Genomic DNA, 12773 nt, shown 5'->3' with positions numbered 1-12773 from the left:
TACCAAACTCTCTGAAAACTGGAAACTTTCCCAATACCAAACTTTTCTTTAGAACAAAAAGGTTCAAATTTCTTTTTGTACGACAATCACTATAAGCGCGTATAGCATATTTTTGTCTTACATGAATACACAAATGTCGCTTTCTATCCAGAATGAATTATTTATTATTATTCAATGTTCGTCTTGGTATTACATCGGCATGGATGAAATCCATGGTATCGGTAGCGCAACAGCTATGAGCGCTCCCTGGCTAAACCCAGAAGTTTAATGGGCCCAGAGCATGAGGAGCTCAATGCAATTACCCAGCGTTGGAGGCCCTCAGAAGTGCTAAACCAGGGGCCTTTGTCCATTGCTTAGTATGATTATAGAATAGGTCCACGATATGATAGGCAGTTGTCAACATTATTGGTATTGGTTCAAACAGAACAAACATACCCAGCCCTGCAATGAATAGTTTAGCAGGTCAATAGGGCACAGGGTCACAGGCTGAATAATTTAGGCAAAAGAACAGTAAAGCTTGAAACTGTAACTACTCAGAAATATGTTTACCCATATGCCCACCACATTGTATAATCGGCCAATTCCAGTAAATTTCACAATACCAAACTTTTCTTTAGAACAAAAAGGTTCAAATTTCTTTTTTTGTATGACAAATATAAGTGCGTATAGCATATTCAAGTGTCGCTTCCTATCCAGAATGAAATATTATTATTCAATGTTCGTCTTGGTATTATATTGGAATGGATGAAGTCCGTGGTATCGGTAGCGTAACAGCTATGAGTGCTCCCTGGTTAAACCCAGAAGTTTAATGGGCCAAGAGCATGAGGAGCTCAATGCAATTACCCAGCGTTGGAGGCCCTCAGAAGTGCTAAACCAGGGGCCTTTGTCCACGGCTTAGTATGATTATACAATAGGTCCATGGTCTGATAAGCAGTTGTCAACATTATTGGTATTGGTTCAAACAGAACAAACATACCCAGCCCTGCAATGAATAGTTCAGCAGGTCAATAGGGCACAGGGTCACCGGATGAATAATTTAGGCAAAACAAACAGTAAAGCTTGAAACTGTAACTGCTCAGAAATATTTTTACCCATATGCCGGCCCACCACATTGTATCAAAAGTATCTATTTGTACAAAGTTACATTTACCATGGATATCCTCTGGATGGCCTCCAACTTGTCCCTGCATAAACAACAAAAGCAACAAAACAGCTGGTTTATATTTATAGAAGCAGCAATTCGCTTTAATGAGAATTTCAAGTGAAAATGCAAATTCATGGGAAATGTGTAAGAATTATATAACATCATCTTGTAAATTAGTGAACATCCTATTCATGTTTTATGTCTAGCCTACTGCTCTATTTTGCCAAAATTATTTGCATTTCATAGGCAAATTCTGCCATAGGAAATGTATAAGAATCATATAACATCATGCTGTTATTCAATTCAATGAGCAATTCCTATTCTATTTTATGCCTTTAATAGGCTATGTACTAGGCCTACTGTATATAAATATACCTACAGTACATCATATAAACTAACTCTTTGGAATGTCTTGGCCAATAATCATGGCCTGGACTAAGGCCTAACACTAGGAAAACAGAAATACAACCTTGTCTACTAGCCCAGGAATTAGGCCAAGGCCCATGACCTGCCTACCTTGAAAATGTTAACTCCCTGGTTTTACCATAGCACACATTACTTATTATAATCTCTCATATACAATTTTAGCTATTGCAATGTAGTTTCTGATGGTTTTTAACAGCACAATGCCGATGACGTCAAGAAAACTGTTGTGTGATTAGCAAGCAGTTACGATTTACTACCGCAAAAAAAATGCAAAGAAGTATTTGATTTGTGATAAATCGAAGACTACGCTTTTTCTATTGGTACACAACAAAATAGTTTTAACATAAAATTTTGATGGAAATGACAGTGTACCTTACAGTCATCTTTAACAACACAAAACACAACATATTAAACTTTTCCTGTATTATACAAACAATACAGTATCTTAAACAAAGAAGTCAAGTTGGCCGAGTTCTCTCTACAACTTCAGTTACCACTCCGCTTCTTACACAGTCATATTTCTTCCACAATAGTGCTGTCACTGAATTGCATTCCATATTAAAAAATAAATCAAAAGAACTTCTATTAGAGTTATAAAATGTGGAAGAAAACTAAATTGTAAATCTGGAGAACACTTTGTTCTTAAAAAGTAACTCTGCTATGCACACATGGTCATTGGATTGCAACTAGATGGTAGATGAGATTGCAGCATCTTGAAAAGTTGGTTAAAAACAGCACCAATCATTAATTGAAATCTGAAAAGACAAATGTATTGTATTTGTTTAGGACACCTTAATACATTAATTGAAATAATATGCATACAGGTGATTTTTATTCATAGAATCAATATACAAGAACAAAGGCAAGCCAGGTGGTTTGGTTTTATAGAAAAGGTCGCAATGAAGATCAATCAATAGAAATAGTTTTCAAATATCTATTACTGTAGTATTCATCCCAATAAATGTACATGGAGGTAGAATACTATTCCCCTCCCTTCCCCCGCCCCATTGACACATTAATGGGGATCATGTTATTTGCATTATTTGTATGGCTTCAGAATATAATGTGTAATCATTTCTAGGCATTCAGTATGATCAGTGGTGCCACTCAATGAGCTTCAATGTAGATATGTTGCCCTAGATGTAGATTCTTGCATTAATACTTCAAATGCAAATGTTGCACAAAGGGCTCTTTTTTTGTTGTAAGCTTTAAAAAAAACAGACAAGGTTAATGGAATAATTTATCGCATAAACTTGCCTGTTGAAAGTTTGCTCAAGAAGATCGACCACATTATTGAACATATGAATGACCTAGTCAAACCTTTTACGTACTCATCATAAGCCATTTAAATGGAGATTTTTTAGCTTTTAAGCTTTAATTCCACTGTTCTTGCACTGAAGAATAAATCGTAATCCTAGTCATTTATGTTATGCGACTTGATATTAGCACACAGTATGGGACAGGCAATGGGCTGGTAAAATGACAGGTTTACCATAAAACTAAGCATATATAGCCGCTTCATGAACCGCAATTGCCACTAGAGTACATACTAATACTATCTGACTGTTTAGGTTCAAACATAGTTTTAAAAACCTTCTCAGCGAGTATAGAAAAAAAAATTGTATAGAATAACCCTACTCTGTCTATCATAGTATACAGTAGATGGCGTGTTTGCCAAGAATGAAGTGCTTACATAAAGTACATGTGACTCAGCATAAAATACCACTCATTGTTAAGCAAACAATACCACAAACCAGCATTACATTTTCTATACCTACTCAAATAATGGTTCTTCCCACAATAAAGGCTGACCTGCAAATTTAATACTGAATACATATTCTATATTTATGCTTGGAGGAAGAATTTAACAAAAACTATATTTACATTTAAAATTCCAATTGGAATGCATCAGAAGGCATTTAAATTAGGTAAAATATAGCCTCAAGTTTAATATTGTACTTTCGTTTGCAAAAATTCACAATAAAATAAAAATCTTTAAGCACACATTCATACCACAATCTTGTACCAATTCATTACAAATTTAATTTGTACTTTTTTCTTATACACAAAATATTTTTAATTCATTTGAGTCTTAATTTAGTTTAAGAAACTTAAATCTGAATGTTCTTGCACACAATTAAGGCCTATTACAAAAATGTGTTCAAATTTAAATCTTGATTCAATAAAACCGACACATGTTCAGAAACAATGATTGTCAAACATTTTTGTTACGGTCTATTGGTTTCATTTGGAAGCTTTCCCTAGCACTTTTAACAGCTTTATCAGAATAATCGAAAATGTATAGATTAAGTCTATTGTTATTAGACATTCAAAATCAATAGGCAACCGTGTCAAAATTTATAGGCCAAGGTAAACAATTTCATTCCACATGGGTTGAATAAAATCACTTCTTTCAGTGCTGTTATTTTAAACAAAACTGGAATTTTTTTTACCTTTTTTATCTATCAAAATTTTTTTCTTTTTGTCTTCACTGGAACGTTGTTGAATAGTTCATCAGCTATTTGACTAAATTCACATTTGTCTTCATCAGCCTGTGTAAAAGAGAAATAATTACCAACACTTAAAAACACTATTGTATACATAGAAAAAGTTAAAACAAATAAAACTATGGTACTTGTTAATGAAAAGTAGCAACATGGCCCTTTTTGCCTAATAAAAGTAAATGTAGCCTCACAAAATTTGTTGAAATCCTCATCATTAAATAAATACCTACCTGACCTCGAAACATTTCCTTCACATCTTCCGGTACCTCGTTGTAATGAGTGACAAGATCATCGCCACCAATGATGCGTGGCATACTCTGTTGTCCAGGATACGAACCCTAGTTAAAACGAACAAATTTCAATCAATAATGTGGGGGAATTGGAAAATGCTTCCTCAACTCGGTTTTGCCAGATTCTAGGTCTTGGCAACAACCAATGACGCAATACTGTGGTGTACTGCAGAGGTCCGCGGCCCCTGGTGTAGGGACGCCAAGTGGCCCTCTAACACAGTTTTTTCCCTCTGGACCTTGCTCAGCCAGTGAGCGCTCATAGCCGCTATGCCTCTGAATAATGTAGCCCCTACTGTTACAGGCCATCATAAATTAGAACTTCCACGATTGATGGCCAGAGTGGGTTTGGATGTCTTGAAATAATAACATAACTAAAGCCTAAACTACAATATTTAACATAATTATTTTGTAAATCTACCTTTTTAAAACGCTTGAAGTTTTTGACATTTAACAGCATAACGTCTTGATTTTGAATCCTGTGGTTATTCGGTCGACGGTAAACAAGTACAGTTTCGCTAGTCTTCACTAAGTTAGTGGGAAGATCCTCTAATTCTGATTTTATTGCATCATCAGGACTAATCTTGACACATTCCTGGTTAAAAATACAAAAGTTTGTAAATTCAATATTTATCTAAATCACACCAAGCATACATATTTATTATAAAAATAATATTGATTGTTATAAAAACAGTGTTAAATGAATGTTGTGAGTTCAAACATCATTAAAACATATTTAGAAAACATTAGTTTTTAATCTTCAACAATTTTCAACATAAAAAACGAAGAGAGAAGAGTATGTCAGTTTCAACAAAAACACAAACAAAGCACAATTTGTTTACAAAATAAAATGTTCAAAATAAACAAGAGAAAAGAGAGAGGAGGGTAGATGCCATAAACTATTAAACAAACAATAACATAAGACGTGCGAGTGTGCTGTTAAATGGTTTATGAATTGCTTTAATTATGCTATATTATTTTTAACACCAAATTGTTAGAAATTGTAGTAATTTTTAAAGAATTTAAATACTCTCACCAATTTGTTGCCTTGTTCTGTATAGTACTGTACTCATGTTTTGAGTTTAGGAAAACTATTTAAAACAAAGATGGTCATTCCCACCTTCTGTAGTAAAGTCTCCATCTAGTCCAATGGGAGACTCATGAATGAAAGCCTAATTAATGGAGGAGACTTAATTGGGAGGAGCACACATGTTTTCTGTGTATTTTACTACTGTATACAATATTATGCTGACTTTTCTGGCTGTTTTACTTTATTGTTTTGATTTAGCTTTTCGCTTCTTTTTATTTTGTATCTCCATTGAGATCCAGCCACTGATACCCACAGCATTGTCATTTTTTTAGTTTTTTAGTAATTTGCCTTTGGATCAATATTATATATTGTGTATATATTTATTATTATTCCTGCACTGCCCTCTTCTCTCTCACTTTCCCAGTATTAAAATAAACAATTTGATGTATTATTGACATCTTTAAAGCTCTGTCTACACTATCAAACTTAATGTGACAAAAAAAGTGATATATGGACCCAATGATATCATATCACTACCATACTTGGGCACATTTTTTTTTGTCAAACTAGAAAACAAAATAGATAAATAAATTGTATGAACATTAAGTTGAGAATGTAGGAAATATTTCTCACTTAGTCTATCAAAATATTATCAGACTAAAATAATTAATTTTAGTTATTTCGACAATTACAGTAAATTAAACTTCTAGAAACTTTTATGTGACGACGGTAAAACTATTGAAGTCTGTAAAAACTAAATTGAAACAACATTTCATGTAATAGATATTTATTAATTGAAGCTAAGTGAAAAAAAATGCAAAAATAATTGACTTAAGTTTTGTCAACACTGAAAAAAACATTTCTATACGGACAAAACAGCTTCATTCTTTACAAAAACAAACTCATTTTAATCATCTTGTAAAACTTCCTCTGTACTCAAAATGTCGCGATCCTCTAGTTATTGGAAGCATTCGATTTATGCTATGTACAAGATATGATGTGCCTCGCTTATTCAAGTGGAGACCATGCCAAGTAAATTTTGTAGAATCAATGCCATTTTCATTAGTAAAAACACTGGTATGGTCGATGAACAACTCTCCGTATTCATTCTTCAACATATCGTTAGCCTTCGAAACGCATTCATTATAATTAAGGTTGTCTGAGCGAGGGCAAATGCCCGATATAAAGACCTGGCCAGATATTTCCTGCTTAAGATGAGATGTAAACTCCTGGAAATCCTTGCACAGGTTATCCACTGTAAAACCATAATTACTGCAATCATTCGTACCAGCATGGATAACTACATTCACCACTTTTGTCAAATCAATTTTCTTGACAGCAGCGAAGATTTGACGAACAACGGCCCCTCGCATACACTTGATAGAAGTATCAGCTAACCCATAGACGTTGATATGTTTGATCATGGAGTCACCAATAATAAAATTCTTTGTAGTAATAATCTCATCAAAGGACCTTTGTCTCAAACTATTATTGTTAGATCTACTTGTTAATTCAATGTTCACTAAAATAGTTGACTTTTCTTCCGCCGAAAATACTTCTCCTCCTTCACTTTCAGAAGAAGGATCAAATGACCGCCGCTGTCGGTAAGAGGATAAAGGATTGACTGGTTTGTTAAATAAATTCTTCTTTATTACCTGTGCTTGGACACTGATGAATCCACTAGACAAGGTCCTTGGGCGTCCTGCTTGTTGTTTGACTTTTTCCGTCTCCGAATCTTCCTGAAAATACAAATTATAAAGGTGTTTTAAAAGAAAATATTTTCATATCTACTACATGCATAGTTGCTTCGTCGTGTTTGTAGTTTACTAACTTAGGATGGTTACTAACCTATATCCAAATAAAACTTGACCAAAGCTCTGTCTATACTATCAAACTTTACGTGACAATGTGATGTGCCCATATATAGACATGATGTCATATCACTACTATATTTCGGCACACTCTTTTTTGAACTAGTTTGATAGTGTAGACAGAGCTTAAAGCAAATTAAATTATGCTACCAATTTGCTACCTGTTTTATTAAAACATGCAATAAAATATTCACAGATGAATAGGACCGAGAAATTAACAACTTATAGTTACTTTATAATAAAAAAAACATACCTCAAATTCAATTTTAATTTTCTTTTTCCACGATCCAGTGCTCTCATCAGTATTACCACATTCCTTTCTCTTTGGTGTCCGCTTACTCTTACTTGTTGATGGTTCTTCAAGTGTCACATCTGGTTCCTTCGCCTCTCTGGTAGCTTGTCTTGAATCTTTAACATTTAACAAGTCAGTCTTTCTTTTCCCTTTCTTTTCTTCTGTAGAATCTTTGTGCACGACCTCTTTTTCTGGAAACATATTTCCATCTGCATCATCTGAAGAAGGAATCTCTTTTTTAATCATTTCCATGTCAACCTCACTTGCTGCTTCAGACAATGTGTCAGCATCAGTTGATGTTTCTATCAAAGTTGTTGAAGGTTGAAGGAAGGAGTTCAGGTTACTCTGTTTGCTACTTTTCTTCTTAACATCACTTTTAGGCAAGAGTTCTTTGGTTTTTGCTGCTTTAAGATTACTAGACATGGATTCATTTCTTTCTGTTTTCTGGGATTCAAAACGAGCCATTTTATTTGGAGATTGGAAATCATGGCCCTGATCCTGTCTATTTCTAAAGAAGTATAAATTAGAAAAGAGAAATAAACTGAATGTAAATGAATCAAAATATTGCGATGCTTTAATGTGTACAAAGAATATAAATATAAAAACATCAGTATCAAACAAAATAGCAAATAAACCTCTTTTTGGTATCAGACTTCTCAAGGCGTGTTTCATCGATGATGCTCACTTCCCCAACAGCCTTTGTTCTTGCAATTATTTTACTACCTTGTTGGGGTGTTTGTGTCTCAGGGGCTAGAACAACTTGGGTGTCAAGAGTCTGAGAAGCTTGTGCATACATAAGATTAAGCCCACCTAAGATGAGACAAAAAAAAACATAGTTAATACAATAATATTCTATGAAAAGACACTCATTAAACACTGGCCTAGTACTCCAACAGAAACTATTTTCTTTTGCCTTCCCTTAGGAAACACTAAATTGGCTGCTGTCACCCACTTACTTTGAGACACTGCTGGGTTGCAATGAAGCTCTGTAGAACAGTAGAGTACTGCTAATCCAATCTCCTGGTTTTGAATAGGTCGCAAGTCACTTCTAAAATAACAAAGTAAATTTAAAGACTGAAGAGAATAAGGAACAACAGAACAAAATGAATGAATTCTTTAAGCAAACAAAGAAAATAGGAAAGTGTCAATAAAGGGAGTAGGCTAACAGCTCCACCCCAATTTCTCACATTTTTATTTTTTCATTTTTATGAATAATTTTAAATAAAACAAAGTAGGTAATAAAGTACTGTATATCAAAAACCTACATCTAGTACACCTGTAACACAAAAGACATATTTTAATAACGTGATGATGATGTATTTCTTATATTGACTGGCAAGGCATTCCACATAAACACACCATTTCAGCTATGAAATAGATATCTTAAACTTTAAAAATGTCTTAATTTACTTACTGTTCTAAGATTCTATAAACTTTTCCAGCCCATTGCTGATGACTAGGCAACCCTGCCTGCGTGTCTTCATCAGGGCTTGAGCAAACTACACATGTCCCAGACTGGGTCAATACTTTAACATCTTTTGTGGTTTCATCCATTAACATGCATTGCCCACCGCCAAATGAAACTGCAGTCTTCATTGTATTGTACTACAATAATAAATAAAGTTGATAGATTTGTGATTTATGACAATAAATAAAAATAGTTGGGGCGAGGATACCACATACTGAACAACTGGGCCATTCCATTTTGTGGAATACACTACCAATAGAAAAGACATCAGAAAACGTCAAAACCTTCAAAATACGACTGAAAACCCACTTGTACACAGAAGCATTTCCTGTTTAACATTGTCAAGCACCTTTGAACATTATTTTTATGGATACGGGTGCTGTAATAAGTCTGATTGATTGATTGGGCAGGTACACTATATTGTAAAATCTAACCTCTTTTTCGGTTAAAAAAACAAACATTTTGTCTTTGAAGACCTTTTTCCTGAGTGGATTAGCCTGGAAAGATACTTCATCTTTGCGTATGTTAGCCTCAACAACGTTCGGAAGGAACCTTTAAGAAAATAATTAGCAAAAATAAACTTTCAAGAATATGAAAAATTACTAACCATATATACTGTACATATATATATAAAGTATCATCATTATGTCACATAAAAATATATTGGATTGTAAAATCTTTTGCATATTAAATAACACCTCTCTTTCAGGAGTAGTAGTAGTGTATTAAGACTGTATTTTTATTAAATTAAATGTACATACTGGCTGATATTTAGTAAACTAGTTTGACTTTCTGCTGCTTTGATCAGTTTGTTCAGGTATTCCAAGGTAACTATAGGACAACAGGATACCAGAGCACAAATCACCTAGTATGGAGAAACAAATGATATTGTTAATTCTGAGCTCAGTAGGTTTATGTCTATCTCGGCCGCCGATTAAAGAACGCGATATTCTATTGAGCTCCAGTTATGGTAGTGTAGCAGTGACTTATATTATATATATGCTTTTTAATCAGGCACCAATAAGGCCAATTTTGCTTAACATTACAGTGGCTTTACTGTCACATACTAACCTTCACTGTGACACTGATTTCAGACATCACAAGGTGTGTGCATTCTTTACTCCAGTTAGCAACATAGTGACCACCCAATTTCAACAAATTAGCTTTCAATAGAGTTTTATTTGCACCAGACAATGAAGAACCAGCACAAACCAGTGGCTGATATTCCACTCTAACAAATAAAATTAATACAGTACTGTAAACATCCAAATGTAAAGATACCAGGTGGTTTCTCATGACCAAACACAGTGCAAGAATACACTTGGTCACATACTACTAGTCTAGTTTGTTGATCTGTCATAAAAGTTGAAAGATTTTCGACCAAGCTTATACATAGGAAACCTCTCTAATTTAATAAAACCTTTAGTACTTTCTATCAGTAATTTTGTCTGCACCCCTACCTCCATGAGTTCGTACCAAGTGACCCAAACTCAATTTCATCTCCATGTTTAAGGTCTGTTGAGCTATTGGTATCCACTTTTATCTTGTTGATAATTGTGCCATACTTGGATGAGTCTTTCAGTGTGATAGCGGGTAGTCTATCAGGATGTTTCTAGAATACGAATATTGTAGAAGGTGAACTGTATCACATCCAATAAACTAGTGTGTGCAATTCAGATTCTTTAATCAAATTCATTCATTTATTCGTAAACAAGTAAATATATAAACAAAATAAATAAATACTTTTTAGTCTACAGCTCACTATGTCAGTCAGTTGGTCGATCGGTAACCACTAACTCAAATTTGAGCATGCGACTGCAGCCATGTATATGGCCTTGTTCAAAAGAGTGGCCTAATATATAGATTGAGGTTTCTTCCAGTACAATGCTTTAAGCCAAGTGGAAGACTTAAGTACCTATGCTATGACTGACTGACATATTAATATCATGTTTATAAACTCATTAACCTACCAGATTGTCCTTTGCATGAGACACTGCAAATGTAGCATGCTTCCTACTGATGGACTGGTCATTGGTGATGAGTATTGGGCAACCTGATGATGAATAATACATTTGTTAAAGGGCTCTATTCTTAAACAAGAAGTTATAGCATTATATTTATATATATCACACAATTATTCGGTATATTTTGATTTAACATAATTCAGTTTAAACATGATACAGTAAAACTTTTACCAAAGAATCTTACCTTTCCTCCCCACAACGCATTCAAGACCTACCAAAAAACTGTAAGATTGATCTAAAAAAAAATAATATGTATATTATATAATAGGCATTTAAACCATACAAAATTAACAGTTTTGTTCGACCAACACCCAGTACTGGTCACACCATTGACTTACAAATACATAAACTTTATTACTATACTAATTACTACTACAAGGCTACTACTACTGTACTAGCTATCTAAGTCTAGGGGTTAGGGGACGCCTTCTAGCCAGACTTTATTATTAGATTTATTTAGCTAGGCTGACAACCCCTCTACTCATAGATAGCCTAGACTAGAGGGACTATCTACCTAACCTATAGGCCCTACTATTCCTCTCCATGCACTTGACTGTCACTTGCTTGACAGTCAGTGACTGGTGCGTAACAGGCGATCGGGCCCATTTCTTTATGGCCCCGATTGTCTTATACATTGGGCCCGATCGTCTTAGAGGTGTTGGTCCTGATAGTCTTAATCGTTGAGCTCGATAGTTCTAACATTGGGCCCGATATATATAGCCAAATGTATCGTTTGAAAGTCGTTTCATTATAGTTTATTATGATATGATTGAGTTCTCGGCATACTGTCACACATACATACTGAGTGGATGAATTATTGATCGTATGTGGGACTGACTGTGCCTCCTGCAGCTTTCGTAGGCTTGATTGGTGTGCTTTTATTTAATTCTATTTTGCAATAAAAAATATAGTACCATCTAGCAGAAACAGGTCTTATATGAATGGTTTAGTATACGTATTACAGCAAGCAAGAATAAATAGATTAGTTATGCACTTGTCAATTGTATGACCCACTATACGACCCCCGGGAGAAGGTGCGAAATTTGTCCGATGTGCGTCATACCTCATGTGCACGTATGTTAGAAAATGTGCACAGAAAAATTTAATATTAATAATAAAACTATTCTTAAAATATTTTATAATTCTTTTACATACCTTGTTTAGGCCTGGCCGCCCTAGGCCTAGCCTAGATTATAAATTATAATTAGGCCTAGGCCTACATTTTTATTATTTATTATTATTATTTTGAAAGAACACCTTTAATTATTTTATGGTGAACAATTATAAATTCAATTCATTTTCGTGGGCCCAATCGTCTTTACTTTATTTTTAGAATGGGCCCGATCGTCTAATTATGTTGGGCCCGAACATCCACACGCGTTGGAACCCAATCGTCTTGGAATGGCCCAATGGTCGTCTGTGGGTACGGTTGGGTACGTGAGCCGCCTGATCGTCTGACAAGGAAATAAGAAGAGGTCTGCCTCCTATCGGTAAACAGGCAACTTATTTGCAGTGCAGATTTTAAAAAGTCATACCACTCTTTGAACTCCGCAAAATCCACATCTTCCCATTTCGTTTTCCTTTCAATCTAGTACGCTATCAATCTCTCTTCTTTTGGCTGTATGTATTTGTGTGCTCTCGGAGCCAAACCTCTCGCGCGTTCACAGTTTCTGAAAAAAACCAACCATGTGCGGTTTTTTTTCTGACGTATGACGTCACATCAGACG

At 34.6% G+C, this 12773-nt stretch overlaps 1 protein-coding gene across 2 annotated transcripts; it reads right to left on the bottom strand.

Moving 5' to 3' along the window:
- Nucleotides 1-1188: 1188 nt before the first annotated feature.
- Nucleotides 1189-12731, bottom strand: LOC144851167 (nibrin-like). 2 transcript variants are annotated; one of them, XM_078708731.1, is made up of 16 exons: nt 12582-12730; nt 11231-11281; nt 10993-11075; nt 10483-10634; nt 10094-10253; nt 9784-9887; nt 9457-9574; nt 8969-9159; nt 8511-8602; nt 8190-8364; nt 7516-8062; nt 7047-7130; nt 4783-4956; nt 4305-4412; nt 4024-4122; nt 1189-2325 (listed from the first exon to the last, which is right to left on the bottom strand). In XM_078708731.1, exons 1-15 carry the CDS (start codon nt 12607-12609, stop codon nt 4036-4038), a joined length of 2154 nt encoding a protein of 717 aa, XP_078564857.1. In that variant the 5' UTR covers nt 12610-12730; the 3' UTR covers nt 1189-2325; nt 4024-4035. The 2 variants fall into 2 exon arrangements, with proteins under 2 accessions (XP_078564857.1, XP_078564856.1); XM_078708730.1 differs by lacking the exons at nt 1189-2325; nt 4024-4122; nt 4305-4412; nt 4783-4956 and having other exon boundaries at nt 6143-7130; nt 12582-12731.
- Between the last annotated feature and the right edge of the window lie 42 nt (nt 12732-12773).

Source organism: Antedon bifida, chromosome 8 (assembly GCF_963402885.1).
Source record: "Antedon bifida chromosome 8, ecAntBifi1.1, whole genome shotgun sequence".
NCBI lineage: Eukaryota > Metazoa > Echinodermata > Crinoidea > Comatulida > Antedonidae > Antedon > Antedon bifida.
The sequence above is the reverse complement of the archived record's forward strand: the minus strand, read 5'-3'. Positions and strand labels throughout refer to the sequence as shown.

What these genes read in the sequence shown, in the direction of transcription:
- LOC144851167 (XM_078708730.1), bottom strand. Translation starts at nt 12,609, where the DNA reads ATGTGGATTTTGCGGAGTTCAAAGAGTG. An exon ending in AAGTCTGATACCAAAAAGAG is followed by an intron (nt 8,063 to 8,189) that starts GTTTATTTGCTA and finishes ATACTTCTTTAG; the next exon opens with AAATAGACAGGATCAGGGCC. An exon ending in AAATTAAAATTGAATTTGAG is followed by an intron (nt 7,131 to 7,515) that starts GTATGTTTTTTT and finishes TTGTATTTTCAG; the next exon opens with GAAGATTCGGAGACGGAAAA.